The 17509-nt window shown below is 41.3% G+C and overlaps 1 protein-coding gene across 7 annotated transcripts in view; it reads left to right on the top strand.

Moving 5' to 3' along the window:
* Positions 1 to 17509, top strand: part of NRG1 (neuregulin 1) — a gene marked incomplete at both ends in the record, with an annotated part of 1029698 nt that overhangs the window by 820237 nt on the left and 191952 nt on the right. For 6 of the 7 annotated variants that reach the window (XM_079726577.1, XM_079726576.1, XM_079726575.1 and 3 more), the window contains one exon: positions 271 to 367. The exons of the other annotated variant lie outside the window; for it this stretch is intronic. In XM_079726577.1, coding sequence (XP_079582703.1) covers positions 271 to 367 — 97 coding nt within the window. Of the gene's footprint in view, positions 1 to 270; positions 368 to 17509 lie in introns of those variants that run through there. 7 annotated transcript variants of the gene reach the window in all.

The following is a 17509-nucleotide window of genomic DNA, read 5'->3' as shown; positions in this document are numbered from 1 at the left end:
CCCCGAGAGCGAGCGCGACCGCCGGACGCAGCGACCGCCAGTCCCAGGTGGCCCGGACCGCACGCCGCGTCCCCGCGCTCCTCGCCGGCGACAGGAGACGCCCCCCGCGCAGCGCGCGCGCCGCAGCCCGGCCGGTGGTTCTACCCGCCTCCGCCCCCCGCCCTCGAGGGACAAACTTTTCCCAAAGCCGGTCCCAGCCCTAGGACCAAACTTGTCGCGCGTCGCCTCCGCCGGGCGCCGTCCGCGCAGAGCGTGCACTTCTCGGGCGAGATGTCGGAGCGCAAAGAAGGCAGAGGCAAGGGGAAGGGCAAGAAGGACCGAGGCTCCGGGAAGAAGCCCGTGCCCGCGGCGGGCGGCCTGAGCCCAGGTGAGTGCGCCGCGCGGCCGGGGCTCCGCGATCCTCCTCCTCCTCCTTTTTCTCCTCCTCCGATGCCGCCGCCTCGCCTTCGCCTGCCTGCGCCCTGCGCTCCGGGCGCGTGGCCCTGCTCCCGGCCGTCCGCGGGGCCGGCCGGTGCTCGCCCTCCGTGGGGCCGCCCCTCACCTGGGCGTCGAGCCCCACCCGGGCGCCAGCACCCCGCGCTCAGGGTGAGGGCGGAAGACGGGACCGCGCCTCCGGAGGACCCGGACGCGCCGCGCTCCCTGGCACGGCCTTTGCCCAGCGCCCCAGAGCCGAGCCCAGCCCGGGAGCGGGACCCGGCGTGCAGGAGCGGAGGCCGGGTGCGCGCGTGTCCAGCGCCAGCAGAGCTTTGCACGGGCCCCGCCTGCCCTCTAGCGAGAAAAGCGGGAACGGGTCTCCCCTCGCAGCGCCTGGCTCGGAAGAACGGGGTGTTCTAGAGAGAACGCGAGCGGTCGCGCGTTGGTGTTTTGGGCCCCGGGGAGGGAGTGCAGGGTCGCGGTGTGCGCGGACGCTCACCCGGATTCAGCCCTGCGGTATCGGAGCTCAGATCAGCTGAGAGGGATTCCTAGAGGTCAGCGAAGCAGATAAAATCCAGCCCAGGGCCAGGAATCAGGTCCCCAAAAAGGTTCTCAAACTTTCGGTTTTGCAGTTCTATTTTTCAGGACCTCTTTGATAAATGTGGTTAATTTATGTTCCCAAGAGATGCCCCAAAGCAAAAGTTCATTTGAACTTTTGAACCCAGTTGCTCACTGGTTATATAATAGAATGAAATGCCAGCTGAGGCTTTCTAGAGACAAGTCTAGTGCGTGGTCATCGGAACACGGACGTGAATGACAGTTTCACCTTGTGTTTCCCTAAGAAGGGCTGATGCTTTCGACACTGTCTTGGACAGAGGAGGCGCCCCAAATAAATACTTGTTTATGAGTGATTAAGTGAAGAAGATGCTTTAAAAAAAAATGGAGGGCAGGGGGAAGAATATAAGGGCTTTTTTTCTGCCTCTGCACTTCCCAATTATTAATTGATCCAGATACCTCAAGGCACTTAGAACATCCCCCAGCACACTTCGTAAAGCATTTCTGAAGAATTAATTCAATGGCATTCTGTTATCTTACAGAACTATTTGTCCATTCCTTGCAGGAAGTAAACAAGATTTGCCTAGTCCTCTTACTGGCATCGCTGAGAGCGTTTCAGAGCCTGGCTTATTGGCAGAGACCTTAAACAGGTTTTGAGCAAAACAGATGGAACAGAGAGTAATTGTTGGGCCACTGACCATTCCTGTGCATGCTTCTATGATAGGATACTGCTGAGCAGATTCACCTTCATTACCCTTCATTAGCCCTCATGAGGGTGTATTGAAATTTTCCTTACTTTCTCCCTGTTTTGGAGATGCCCTATCGCATTTTATTCAACAAGGGCTTGAAGTGGGGAGCTGGATTAGCAATCTCCCTAAGTGACATTCTCTACTGTCCTCTCGAAGGTTATCTTAGTAGATGAAAGAGCTCTTAGACCTGACCACAGTGGTAACGTTGTAAAGAGTTATTTGCGGGGCTCTTTAAGTGCTGTTCTGTCCTGCCCGGGAGTACGCTGCCTTCAGACGTTTCTAGGGTCCTCTGGAGGAGGTCTGATGAATTAAGGAGGGGACGCTGGCTTGAAGTAGCATCCCTTTCAGGTAACAGGTCTGCACTTTGTCAAGGCTTCAGGGCAGCAATGCCTTACTTAACAGAGACATTTCAGATAAGCACCCGTGGTGGGTGGGAGAGATTTTAAGAGCCAGCAGGCATTTCTGTGCCCCACACATCTCATCTATCAGGTAGGCAGCTGTGTTGGGATTACCTAATATTCTCTCCTGACACAGCGTCCCAGAGCTGCCTTGGTGACTCTCATTATGATTTCCAGTCCCACGGCTGTGATTCCCTCTGAACCAGACAGATTGGCATCTTTAAGTGACATTCTCTTGACTCTCTTCCCAGAGGATCTGCAGTGAACTTGGCTCTCGGTTGGTTTTAAAGTGTATCTCTCTTTTCCATCAGGTAGTTGTCTTCCTTGGGGAGGAACTTTTCACCCCCCTCCAGGGCACCTTGTGCTTGTTCAACCCTATAACGCAGATAAGAATATTTATTCTTCATTTGATTCAAAAACAACGATCAACTTGAAACCTGCTTTAGATAAAAGCACCTGGCGTTAAATAGTATTGCCTTGAAATCACTGTTTCTTTCCTTCTTGTCATTTCCCTTGTAATGCTGTCGGTGTACTTTTCCTTATCTTAGGAGAGGGAAACCCACACCTCTTTTTCAAGCTTTTTTGCACTCTGTAGTCCTCAGGCATCCTCAAAGGAATGACCTCTAGATGCCATAACTATAGCATCGCCACTTGGCATACCAGCTCAAATTAGGACTTACAGGACACCCGTCTCTTAAATAGCTCCTCCATCAGTGCCCTTCAATCCCAGGTTTCACCCCTTTCTTCAGACAGCCACTGAAACTTTCTGTCCTACATGATGCCCGTGCAACAGCCAAACCTCTTTTTGGAGGTTATAACATTACTTCACGACAGTCAAGGGAGAGAGAAGGTTGAGAGAACTCAGCCCCTCAGCCCCGCTGTGTGCTGTATTATGTGCAGAGGCATAAACACATCTGTTGAAGGGATAGCTTTAGGGGAAAAAGATTTCTTTAACTTTCATGCGACACGTGTGACTGGTATGTGATACATACGTAGCTATGTTTCATAGCATCGCATTTTTATACTGAATATTGAATTGCACACTGTTGTGGCTGCAGATGTTCAACAGAATTATCTGTGTCGCAGTAATGACTCTAATAGTTCCCAGGCCCTTGGGGTCATTGATTTTTCTTCTTTGCTCAAAAAAAAAAAAAAAAAAAAAAAAGCAACCTCAGCGTAATCCTGGGCTTTGTAACGAGGATCCATGTACCAAGGGTGCTGTAACTTCCTGCACCTCCTAGATGCTGGATCTCCCATATCCAGACTTTTCATATTGATTCAGCTCAACAAACTTTGTCTATTGAAGCCTGAATTACAAAACCAGAGCTTCCCCCCTGCCCATTTGGTATTTGGCTCTAAGCTTCTTCTATGAATCTCTGTTTGCTGATGTTTTTCTTTCATTAAAACACTGCAAAGGGTGCTTTTTATTTTTTCCTTTTAAATGACCTGGAACCCATTCATTATCAAGCCTAGCTCAGTTCTAGAACTACTGGGTCTCCCTTCATCCCTAGCAGAAGGGGCGTTTTTGTAAGTACAAGTGGTGGAAACATCAAAACACTTAGTATCCCAAATGGGTAGAAGCCGGCCATGTGCTTCCCGGGTGACATCACCCACCTGTTTTGTTAACTCAGTGGCTTCCCAGGCTGAAGTGCTTGTCAACATTCTTGGATATGAAGTGCCCCGTCACTACCAGGGCAGCGCGTGTTTACAAAACAGGAGGAATGTCCAGTGATCTGTTTCAAGCTGGTGACTTGTGACCACTTAGATGATGTAATTATTAAAGACATTAAAATACTAATTTTAGAATGAAGCGGGTTTATTTTGGAGAATGATTTTGAAGCAGAAAGAGTGGGAGAAACTTGGGATACTGTTCTCATATCTGCACAATGAGAAAATGATGTGATGGAAAAATGGGAAGAAAAGACGATAAAATATGTAAGTAATCAGAAAATATTGAACCAGTATGAGAGCAATGAACACATTACATGCCAGGCACTAGTATTTTATACTTATTAATAAGGGAGCTACTATTTACTAAATATCCTACCATGTTCCAGGCAGTGTAACAGATGCTTTGTGTGTTTCATTGCCTGTCCCTTAGTACGAAAATGCCTCGCTATTACAGGATACCTGGTACTTAGTGCTACAGCCCGATTGCCTGGATTTAAATCCTAGTTCTGCTCCTTACCTGTATAGTCATGGGAAAGTTACTTCATCTCTCCATGCCTGTTTCCTTATTTGTAAAACTGGGATAATAAAATTATTATCATAAAGTTATGCTGAGGCTTAAGTGAGATAACAGCAGTAGTAAGTGCCCCATCAATGTTAGCTGTCTTCAGAAAATGATTTAGGACACAGATCTTCTGTGCCTTTGCTAAGATATTTGACACAATTTTCCAAAGTTACCTTGTACGGTAAAAAATAATCCAGAGCTGCCCTTAGATTAGAGTGAGTATAAATATTAATATCTACTACTTGTAAATAGAGAGAAAAGTGGATAAGTATGTCAAATACCATAACTGCATATAGGTATTATGAAAACAGTCCTGAATTCAGTCTAAATATTGAAAGTAGAGTGAGGTGCAATATCATTTTATCTCTGGCAGAAAAAGGTTGAGGTCTCAAACTTGAGAAGGTTTTGAAACATGAGTCCTTTTCTGGCCACACTGAAGAGTTGATGCTTATATAGAATGCATGCGTAGTCTTCTCTTTTGAGACTAGTACAAATTGAAAAGGAAAATGTGTATCCACATGCTCTTTGTTATCTTTTTATCAAATGTAAGAGTATATTGCCAACAAGGTTCATAGAATCCAGTGCAGGTGTTTCTAAATATAAACAAATTAATGAATATTAAAAAAATCTACATCTTTCATTATCCCCCCCTCCACACACACTAGAATGGCTATAGGTAGTGCTTAAAGTTCTGGAAGTGTGATTCTTAGCAAATCAGTGTTTTTTTAGCGTTCTCAAAGTGACAAGTTACATTTGACACTAACGGTATTGATCTCGTCCTGTTCTGTTAGGATAGACGAAAACAAACCAAGTGTCAGTATTTTGGGTGAGTGATTTCATTTGCTCAGAGAAGCAGAAAAGTGGACTTCTAATATTTTGATTAACCCTCGAGTTCTCCTCTTGACAAACAGAAAATACAGAAACTTAAATCATATAGTATTAGCTTAAAAACTGATTTATCTTCATCAGAGCAAAATAACATCTATTAAATATGCTGTCAGGTATATAAAATGAAATTTCTTCAAAGGACCAAGTGGTGTTTTGGGTTCATCCTAATCCTGTGCATGTTTGCACGCGTGTCCTTTCGTGGGTTTTAACAGATTTTTTAAAAGCGAGCTACCAAAATGCCAATAGATGTCAGTGTTTGTTGCTTTAGAAAAAGTGAGGTGTTAGAAGCATAAAAGAAAAAAAAAACAGCTTAATTTATTCTCAGTTTTGATAAGCATAAAGCTGACTACTCTGAAAAGTTTGACAATTAGTAATACCCTATATAACCTTGCTTACTTACATTTTGTGAATGAAAATGTCACATTTTCACATCGAGACCTCTCTTCTAACTATGAAAAAAAATGCCTCTACCATTAATTCCCCAAGGAATTCAGAATGCAGGCTAAAATACACTAATCAGTGCATTCCTTTTTTTTTTTTTTTTAATGAAGGAACAATTATTTGAGAATGTTGTTACATACACCTTGGATTTATTTGCATTTGTAAACTATAAATTAAGTACGCATGTTTCTTAGGTCGCCTTGATTACAATTGCATAAGTGCATTTTTGAGCCCAACTTAAGTAAGATCTGTGGAGTTCTGCCTTTGGAAGGTCAGAATTCTCTTCTTTCTCCGTTTCACTAGTGTCACCTTTTTCTGGCCTCCAGAGGGTGCTCCAGGAGCATCACACTGCTATTCCCCAAAGAACGACTCCTTTTTTCTTTTCTAAGTGACTTTGATATTCTGGGCAATCTGTGGGGAAGGATAGGATCCCGATTTCATCAATTACTACCTCAACTGGAGTTTGTTTCCCAGCTAGACCAAAATAGACCAAATTCGCTAAGAACATTCCGAAACATCATTCTGATGATGACGATGCAGTTGTAAACCTGCAAGGGCACATCTGAGATTTACTTTTATTTTATTTTATTTAAAAAATTTTTATTGGAGTATAGTTGATTTTCAATGTTGTGTTAGTTTCAAGTGTACAGCAAAGTGAATCAGTTACACGTATACATATATCCACTCTTTTGTAGATTCTTTTCCCATATAGGTCATTACAGAGTACTGAGTGGAGTTCCCTGTGCTATACAGTAGGTCTTTATTAGTTATCTGTTTTATATACAGTAATGTGTATATGTCAGCCAACAACTTTTCCCCAGAGAACTTAGCATCTTATAAGCATCTTTCAGTTGCCCCTTAGAGCAGTTCCTTTTGCATAAGTTCGGGCAGTACCTGCAAAGACATTTAGTCATATTTAAAAGTTCCACTGTGGCATTGGAAAATTATACACGAGCACATCAAAATTACACAGAGGATCTTTAGGAACACATGTTTTCATGTCTTCACACCTTATCCTCAACCCCTAGCTAAAATGTTTAAGAACTCTACTTTGATTGAGCTACATGTTTTTGAAAATGGGTTGGAATGACTCATTCTTTTGGATCTCGGGCTAACGTTATAACGCTGTCGCAGTCACTGTTATTTGCTCACGATTTATTCCACTCTGCGCTGGTCATGTTCATTGTGAGTTACTCCCAGTTTGTTACTCGCCTTCTCTCTCTCTCTCTTTTTTTTTTTTTTTTTTTTTTTTTTGCGGTACGCGGGCCTCTCACTGCCGTGGCCTCTCCCGTTGCGGAGCACAGGCTCTGGACGCGCAGGCTCAGCGGCCATGGCTCACAGGGCCAGCCGCCCCGCGGCATGTGGGATCCTCCCGGACCGGGGCACGAACCCGCGTCCCCTGCATCGGCCGGCTGACTCTCAACCACTGCGCCACCAGGGAAGCGCCACCAGGGAAGCGCCACCAGGGAAGCCCCCCCAACCTTCTCTTTTTAAAGGGCAATATTGTTCACATTGTTTTGGTCCAAGAAAGGTATTATTGATGGGCAGTAGCGTTTGGTCTGCGACAGTGTCCCAAACCTTCTGTTTCATAGCTTCAGTTGGCAGGCAGCTGTTGAATTTTAGTTTCAGTGATGTGAGAGGCAGGGAATGTTTTGTTAGGTTGAACCATCAGAAATTGTCAATTCTGTAGATGATACATGACTGAGTATTGTCAATGTCATATAGTTTAATATTTGGACTCTGTTTAGTAGTTTGACTTTATGCTTTACATGGTATTTTTAAAAATATAGTAGTGACAACTTTGAAAAAAGTCGTAGAAGTTAATTAAGTGAGGTTAAAGTAATGTCTAAAAGGAAGCTGGGCTAGGAAGTCATTAAACCAGTGGCATTTTCTCCAATAAATAGGTCATATGATAGCCATATAAAATGAATTCAGCATAAAGGTAGAGTGCCACGGCAATGGGCATTTTCCCTTGGAGAGAAAAGTAGTACATTTCTATCACAACATGTAACCTGGATTTTTATTGAACCTGTTAGCAAACTGTTATTGTGCTTTATCTTACCCACCATATTTCTACAGAGATTACAAAGATGTGAGTGAGAAATATTAGTGACTAGTGAACAATCTTGGCTTTGTTTTATGGAATAATATTTTTTTAAACTTTACTCAGTTTTACAGTACTACAATTCAATTTTTCCAGTAGTTTTAATAAGTGTGAATTTTACTGCCATGTGAAAATGTGCTCATTATCAATGGCCTATATTACTTTATAAATAAATTTAGAACTTGGGTAAAGCCAGCTTTTTAAAGTGCATATGGGGCTTCCCTAGTGGCGCAGTGGTTGAGAGTCCGCCTGCCGATACAGGGGACGCGGGTTCGTGCCCCAGTCCGGGAAGGTCCCACATGCCGCGGAGTGGCTGGGCCCGTGAGCCATGGCCACGGAGCCTGCGCGTCCGGAGCCTGTGCTCCGCAACGGGAGAGGCCACAACAGTGAGAGGCCCACGTACCGCAAAATAAAAAAAAAAAAAAAAATAAAGTGCATATGTTTCTGTTTGTAATTGTAACTCATCTGTTTGTTACATATGAACTCACAGCTGTAAAGACAAACTGCATTTTTAAAGGATTTGACACTCTTCTTAGCTATTCCATAGTAAATATAAAGCCAATATTTAAAAGGAAATGTCTAAATTCTAATTTGGAATTTTTTTCAGAACAAATAAATTTTATGCATATACTGAAATGTTCGGAATACTGATTGTCTTATATTTAATTACTCCAGAATTGAAAGTTAAAATTCCTACACATTTTATAACTTTTTCAAAAAATATATTTCAACCCTAGGTAAAGCAAAGTTTGGATATTAATTATGCCTAGAAAAATTTCTCTATTAAAGCCCTAAAGAGAGTTTTTGATCTTAACTGTTTAGTACATCATTTATTGAAATTTTTTCATTTGTATATATCATAATAGGAAATCGTATTTATGAGTGAACTGATAAGAAATGTATCCAAAAGTCAAAGAAAAAAATGAAGGAGGTAGTCAACAGGTATTTAAAAGAAAACTAATGCTTATGATAAGAGAGTTTCTTTTATAAAGATAAATACACATGTTGCTATTTAGTGTTTAGAGAGACGTATTTTGTGAATGAAGTGTTCTCTCTATTCTTAAGTTTATCAGGACTTAGAGAAGATTCTGGTTTTCCCTAAATGTGTCTTTTCTCCCCTTTCCTCATCATATGCCGTGGACTTTCTGTTGTACTGGGAGACAAGAGGGGAGCAGAAGAGGATTGGTAACTTGCTCTAGTTGTAGTCAGTGTGAAGTGGGCTGCAGGATTCATTTGGGACACAGCACACTATGGTTTTGTGTCTACAGTGTGAACATTTGGGTTATGTTTAACATGATATAGTATATGAAAAAAAATTTTTGTGGAACTTCCTTTTGCCTCTCTTCCCTTCCAAACTTGGAAAGTTGACTTTTAGTTATGAGCTTATACTATATTAATGGTTACAAATATTTAAATGAAAGGGTTGCTTTGTGTTTGTTTTATATATTCATGTAATATATGAGTATACAGTAGGAAGACTTCTTTGGATGGGGTCCAACGTCATATCCATTTGTAACCTCAGTTGGGGTTGAGCTGAGACTAAAACATGCACCTATGCAGTTCAGCGAAACCCAAAGGAACCTTCTAAATCCTCATTTTGATGATTCTCTTATCTTCTCTCCAAACCCACTGGAGTGAAGGAAGTATGGATGATATATATATATATATATATTTTAATTTGTTTGGCTGTGTCGGGTCTTAGTTGCAGTGCACGGGCTTAGTTGCCCTGGGGCATGTGGGATCTTAGTTCCCCGACAAGGAAACTGGTCCCCTGCATTGGAAGGCGGATTCTTAACCACTGGACCACCAGGGAAGTCCCTGGATGACATTTTGAATCCAAATCTGTATATTCTGCAGGAAATGGGATGAAACATAATCCCCCTAAAAAGCACAAACCTGGATTCAAGCCCCCCTGGGTGTGGTCCCACCTCTGACACCGTGGATCCAGCCACCTCCAAACCAGCAGTATCCTGACTTTCAGCAGCACTCGAGAACTGAGCAGTATTTCGCCTTTTCCCCAAATTATCTGGCCTGTTTGCCTTAAAAATAAAAACCGTTTTCTGAATGTGACCACTAGAAAGAAAAATCAGCTGTGTTCTTTCCTAACCAGCAGGCCGATGAGAATTCTTGTATTTGCATATAGTGTGATTCAGAACACATCAGCATGAAAATTTGACCTTGAGCAACACTGAGTAGAGGTTTCTGGGCCCCTTGCATGATGGCCCTGGCTTAATGACGGCTGTGTCCCTCCAGGGTTGAGAGGTGCTGGTTTTAGTTAGACCAGAGCAGTGGTTGAAAGGCAAGGCTCTGGCTCTGTCCTCTGACTGCGTGGTGTGACCTCTGACAGTGATGACAGCTATGTAAGCCTCAGTTTCTACGTGTGTACACTGTGGGAAATAATATTATGTAATTCATGTGGTTGTTCTAAGCAGTAGTGTTGAGTATTGTGCTGGGTACAGAGTAAGGACTAAATGATCAGTTTTATTGAGTTTAAATATCAACAATATCTAAGCACTTTTCCAATGTGTGTTCATCTAATGCTGTCTTCTTGCTATGTATGTATCAATGTTGTCTGGACTTTAAGCCCTCCACAAATAACTCTAAATACTGTACATTTTTTCACAGGGTCTTATACACAGAGGTTCTTTGTAAATAATTATCATGTTGTTGATAATACATATCAAATATTTATTAGGTATACATTCTATGGCTTTGGACTCTTGGTGAGAGTTGGATGTCATATATATACCACATTCATAAAGAGATCAACCAGATATTCTTGACCTTGAACTTTGGTCTATAGATAAACTCATTTTTGGAGAATGGAGGAACACTGGCAGTGATGTTTTAACAGATTGGTGCAAAAATAGGTTATGTGCACTTATATTTTTAATAATACACACGCACACACTTCTTTTAAAATATATGCCAGTTAGTTCTTTAGATGTAACTTTCCTATTCCTAATCTCCCATGTCTTGGTGGTCAAGGATAATTTTGTTTTACACATAGGGCCTAGTGGAGTACCTTACGTGCAAATATTTATAGAATAAATGAGTGAGAATCATTTTTGTATTTATATTTATTGACTATTTTGTTCCCTGAGCTACAAAGATAGATAATTGTAATGATGAATTGATTTAACCGGAGCATATTGTGTTGTGTGTGTATAACTTTATTGTCTGACAAAATTTTCCATTTGTATATTAAGTTGACATTATTTTGTGTATATATACACAAGCCTGCTTTTATATTCTTTTGGTATTTTCTCTTTTCTCTGCCAACAGAGTGACAGTATCTGTTTTAAGCACGATACTTCATTGTTTGAAATTATGGACTTTTCTACATTTTCCACTTTAAATAGTTTTTAAATAAATAAAAAAGGGGAGCCTGTCTTGAAGCTCATGAAATGGTAGATTTTTATAAACAGTTGTGATCGCCGTAATATTGAAAATTATTGTCATCTATTTCTGAGAGATATATTGAAGACTGGTACATACCCCCAGAAAGATTAGTTTGAATACAGAAAATAGATAGCGATTATAATTTGCTTTAGTGAGGTCACCTTGCTGTATACTTGGAATCTTCCCTGGGGGGTGGGGAGAGGAAACGGCTCATGCATTATCCATTTTGGGAAAGAGTTATACATATACAGGAATTATGGAAATGAGCTGGTGGGTTTGTCAAGAGAAAACCAGTTATTGGAATACTGAGTTGAATAGAAAATGAAATACATAACTTTCCATATATTAAATTGAATAGAAATGGGAGACTTAGGTCTTAAGTGTTGTTTTTTGCGTTTTGTTTTAACATGTTGATTATATTGTATGTTCTCCTTTGCCCTTAACCTGACAGGAAGGAGAAATGTCGATAGAAATAGTTATTTCAAATATTTTGCTATTTGGAAAGCAACATTAGAGTTTTAAATGTTGTGTTCATTATTTATGCCCCATCAAAAAGGACTGGGATCCACTCCAGGAAGGCAGGTAAGACAAAGGCCATTATCTTTCCCTAGGATTTATCAGAAGGTAAGGGACAGTGTAGAGCATATTATAGTCCCTGAGACCTACAGATTCACTGCCCTCTCAGATTGAATGTAAAAGAGACCCGCTTCACCAAGGGAGCATCTAAGTTGGACTGTGCAGGGGGAAGAAATGTCACCACTTACAATATGCTACTGATGACGGAATAAATATTCACAAAACATAAAAAGCTCAGTGAAAGCCCTGTATCTGAATTTGGTGACTAAAGTCACACTCTGTAAGGTAAAGACAAGTTTCAGTGCTTCCTTGCATCTTCCACTGAAGGTAGGCTTACTTCATTCCACCTCTTGAAATCATGATGAAAAGTCAGGATGCAGCCATCTTGCCTTGAGCCCAGCAATCTGGGAATAAAACTCCCTGTAGCCGGAAGGATAGTAGCAACTGTCTTACAGGAATTTGCATCCAGACAGGCATGTTTGAGGAAACTTCACGGCGCCTGCACCTTCGGACAACAGGGATACTAAGAGAGGCAGCCATAGGGCTGAATGCTTTTTTGTCATTGTAGACATGGGACTTTGTAAAGTGACTGCTGACCTTAATGCAGATACCCTTTTGTGATTTGTTTCCGTGAAATTCATGGGCAGCTGGATGGCACAGCTTTTGAAGAATGCTGTTGCTCTTGAGCAAGATAACTTAAAACTGTACCAAGAGAACAATGTATTCAGCCCCCAGTGGTCTTACCATTCTCACATTCACTCAAAGAGAGAAAGCACCCTTTGGAAGATTCAGTGTTTTGCTAGTATTAGTATGTCAACTCCTTATAAAAAATATATATATAAAAAAATCCCCGGGCTTCCCTGGTGGCGCAGTGGTTGAGAGTCCGCCTGCCGATGCAGGGGACACGGGTTCGTGCCCTGGTCCGGGAAGATCCCACATGCCGCGGAGCGGCTGGACCCGTGAGCCATGGCCGCTGAGCCTGCGTGTCCGGAGCCTGTGCTCTGCAACCAGAGAGGCCACAACAGTGAGAGGCCCGCGTACCGGTAAAAAAAAAAAAAAAAAAAAAAAATTCCCTACTTAGAACTTAAAAGAATCTATTTTTTAAATTATGAATACGGTGGTTCTTTGTTGAAAACTCCCTTGACAAATTAAGGAAATAATAGCCATCCTCTGAATTGTCATGTTTCACAGTACATTCATAACTCAAAGCCTCTTATATAAGTAAGAACTGATGGTTCCATGGACAGAGTCACTCTATTTCTGGTCACGCGATAAAATAAGAAAGGGGAACTGATTATATTTGATATACATACACAAGGGTCTAAGTACTAAATTTGCACATTGCCTTAATATGTGGTTGTATGCTTTCTATGGGAACAGAGTTTCTTTTCAGTTACTTTCAAAAAGTATTAATAAATAATTATACTTAAAATAGACTACAGCTACCTTTTAAATGGTTAGATAGGTTTACTTATAGGATTACTTTTGTGATTACTAATCCTTATAAATATTTCAGGATTTGGTATAAATGTGAAGTCATTAAACTGTAAGGACATCTATAAATGTATGTAAAAAATAGGTAACTTTCTATGTTCTATCACCTTATTTTCTATAAAACAGAAAGTATACTTGGACTATTTTTATCTGACTATTTTATTAACTTTATTTTATTTATTTATTTTAAATCTATTTATCCTCTTCGTTTTTGGTTTGCAGGATAGAGATCAAAGCAATCTCAGTTTTATTTCGAGCATTTTATTTTGTCCCTTACAGAATTTTAATTCTTAGAAAATAAACCGTTGTCCTCACCCAGAGGAATTTTTTTTTTTTTTTTGGCGGTACGCGGGCCTCTCACTGTTGTGGCCTCTCCCGTTGCGGAGCACAAGCTCCAGACGCGCAGGCTCAGCGGCCATGGCTCACGGGCCCAGCCGCTCCGCGGCATGTGGGATCTTCCCGGACCATGGCACGAACCCGTGTACCCTGCCTCAGCAGGCAGACTCTCAACCACTGCGCCACCAGGGAAGCCCCAGAGGAATTTTTAATTGACTGATCATATGAGCACATTTTAGCAGTTAATGTCTCCAGTCTGTGAACCTCTCAAGGTCATGTCTGTCTTGTGCATTTTCATATCACCAGGGGCTAGCACAGTGATGGGAACATAGTTGTTGCTCTTAAGAATTTATTCAGTGATTGGATAAATGAGGGAATATTGCTAATTTGCTTAAAACAACGCATTGTGGCAGCTTATGGGGAGCAATTTAAGTATTATGTTTCTGTCAGTTAATAAGCAAGTATAAGTGCAAATCACCAGTCCTAGCAATTCATGGATTTGTCCCTAAACTGATCATATGTGGTTTTCCTGCTTGAAATTTGCACACTTTTTCTTAAAGCTCTCAGTAAGTAATAATCAGTGTTTAATTATTCAGACTAATGAATAGGAGTTCGAGGTTTGTTCAATCTACAATTCTTGCTAACCCTAAATTGTTTGTGTTACATTTCTTCTTAAGAACATAGCGGCAGTTAAGAAACTAATCTGATGCAGTTTAAGGAGTTTATATTTGTAAATACTTAGACCGTTGCCTGGAACATCGTGTTTGCTATGTTAAGAGTTCGTTATATAAATAAAAAACAACCGTTCCTGGTATGAAAATAATCTTAAACGATATTAATACTGCCTAAAAAGTAAGCTCTTAAATACAACTACAGTAGCCCTGGGGGAAAATCATAGAATGTTAGAACTGAAAAGGTTATCTTAGAGGCCATGTCCTTGAATCACATCTTTTCAAATGAGGAAAACACAAGATCCAGCAAGAATATCTGTCCTAGTACTAGAACCCAGGCATCCAGATTTCAAGGTAGGGATTTGAATTACCATGATACTACACTTGCAGATCTAAGATGGACACTGTATGTGAATTCAACATTTATAGCACTTTAGGTGTTATTATGCTTCCAAGTAAGAGAGATGTATTTCTGTGTCATCAAATAGCAGTTTGGGGTCCATCACTGATATGACTTTAATTATTTTGAGGGTTGCAGTAAATTTACATCAGCTAAACTTTTGCAACTAATTGTTCCTTGTTATAATATCGTGTGCCCAAGTGGATTCAACAAATATTAACTGACAAGATGACCAGTAAAGTAAGTTGTCCTAATGTCATAACCTGGAAGACGGGATAGTGTGTTTGTGTGTGTTGTGTGTGTGTGTATGTGTGTGTGTGTGTGTGTGTGTGAATTCATGTATGGTGTGGGTGTGAGCTGTCTCAGTGCTCTAAAACTTTGTAAGCACTGATACCTTAATGCAAGAGGCTCTAACAACAAGAAAGGTGTCTGTAGGCTCTCTGGATCCTCTGTAGAAATGATGTATAAGCAAAAAAGAGCTGTGAACACTTGTGCCTTGACAGCTGCTCTGAGGCCACCAAGTCATTCCCCCTGGCATCTGTGAGCCACTGACCAGTCACTGATCACAGTGACATTTTATCACTAACAACCTGAATTATCTTTGACCCAGAGACCTAGGGGGTCAAAGGTCTCCTACTCCATTATTAAATTTCCAGAGTGGTAGTTCAATTTGCATTAGGAGATTTATTTATATTTATTTATTTAGCTTTTGGTGGGGGAGGAGGAGGGAAATAGGAGGAATGACAGATGCAGTTGTTATTTTTTCCTCCCCTAAAGGATTATTATTTAGTCCAGACCTTTATCTGGAGGATTTTGCTAGCATCCTAAAAGAAAGGAGGGTCCCAAGACTCAACACATTGTGGTTTTCGTCTGGGCCTCACACGGTGTCCTAAAGCTTACTGGGAACCATGTCAAACTGGGGCTTCACAGACTGTCATACTGAGTGAAATAAGTCAGACAGAGAAAGAGAAATATCGTATGATATTGTTTATATGCGGAATCTAAAAAGAAATGATACCAATGAACTTATTTACAAAACAGAAACAGACTTACTGATTTAGAGAATGAACTTATGGTTTCAGGGGTGGGGATGGAGGAAGGGTGAGGAGAGGGATAGTTAGAGAGTTTGGGATTGACATGTACACACTGCTATATTCAAGATGGATAACCAGCAAGGACCTTCTGTAGAGCATGGGGAACTCTGCTCAATGCTATGTAACAATCTAGATGGGAAAATAATTTGAAAAAGAATAGATACATGTATATGTATAACTGAATCACTCTGCTGGACGCCTGAAACTAACACACCATTGTTAATCAACTCTATTCCAATATAAAATAAAAAGCTTAAAAAAAACTGGGCCTTCACAGAAGAATGACCCTCCCCAGGTTGGAGCAGGGAGGGGCTTTGCCTTGAGGACAACGCAGATCCTTTGAGGGTGGTAGGAACTTGTAAAGTTGGCTGATTCATATTCAACTGGCCCCATTAATGAGGGCCTTAATTAGTGGCTAGAAAGAGACTGAAGAGTTCATTTGGAGCCCATCCAAGGAGCTGGGAGGGCAGACAATGCTGATTCCCAGCCAGTCACAGACAGAAAGGCTCTTCCAGGTCATAACTAGGGAAGCACTACAAGCTGGGAGGGCTGGAGAGTGAAAGCCTGGCTTCAGTCTGTGTGTGTGTGTGGTTGCTGTTGTTGTTGTTTTTAATTTTTTTTGGAGTATAGTTGATTTACAATGTGTTGTGTATGTGTGTTTGAACCTATAAAACTGTATAATAAGCAGTCATCTCTTGGGATAAAGAGGGAAGCAGGAGCTGCAGTGAAGAAGCCCCGATGTGATGGGGTGGAAAGGGCACTGCTCAGGCGGGCAGAACAGAAAGAGAGAGAGAGAGACACACAGAGAGAGAGAGAGAGAGAGAGAGCGAGAGAGAGAGAGAGAGAGAGAACACGATGTTCTTATGGTTTTGGCCGTCGTTTAAAATATCTGGGCTTTATATTCTTATCTAACGATAAGGAGATTTATTTAGATGAAGTGCAAACATTTTAGATGTAAAAGAATACTATGATTCAAAATCTGCATTGTATTCGCCAGCGGTCTCTGCAAGACAATCCTGCAAAATTTTGTGTAATGCTTTCCTGGTACGTTTCACTCAGCGGCTTTAGTAGTGAATACCTTTTCAGAAATCTTAGGGTATTCGAGAAATAATAGTCACGTAAGGTCTAGGCAAATAACAAATTGATTGTATGTAGGAAATAGTCTGTCTTCTATAGAATAATTTTTGATGGGTGAGCTAGTAATGTGGTTAATTTATCTTGGGAAACACCTAGAAGATCTGTTTCAGTATGTGAATTATTTAGTGAAAATATAGAACATGGTAGTAAATGTATTTATAAATTACTAGTACAGAAGCCTTTTATGTGAAATTCCCAATAGAAACTGGGTACTGGCTGTGAATTATGATCTCTGATACCCTTAATGTAGCTGCTCCTAAAAAGCATATGATATAAGAGTTATGGGATTTAACCTCTACCAAGGACAAGCATATGTGAAGCAGCAAAGAATACAGACTAGATAGAGTCTTTGAGAAATTCTTAATATATCTGCTTTAAAAATGATAAAATTGGGCTTCCCTGGTGGCGCAGTGGTTGAGAGTCCACCTGCCGATGCAGGGAACACAGGTTCGTGCCCCAGTCCGGGAAGATCCCACATGCCGCGGAGTGGCTAGGCCTGTGAGCCGTGGCCGCTGAGCCTGCGCATCCGGAGCCTGTGCTCCGCAATGGGAGAGGTCACAACAGTGAGAGGCCCGCGTACCGCAAAAAAAATAAAATAAAATAAAATAAAAGATAAA

Source organism: Hyperoodon ampullatus, assembly GCF_949752795.1.
Source record: "Hyperoodon ampullatus genome assembly, chromosome: 20".
Lineage (NCBI taxonomy): Eukaryota > Metazoa > Chordata > Mammalia > Artiodactyla > Ziphiidae > Hyperoodon > Hyperoodon ampullatus.
The sequence above is the reverse complement of the archived record's forward strand: the minus strand, read 5'-3'. Positions and strand labels throughout refer to the sequence as shown.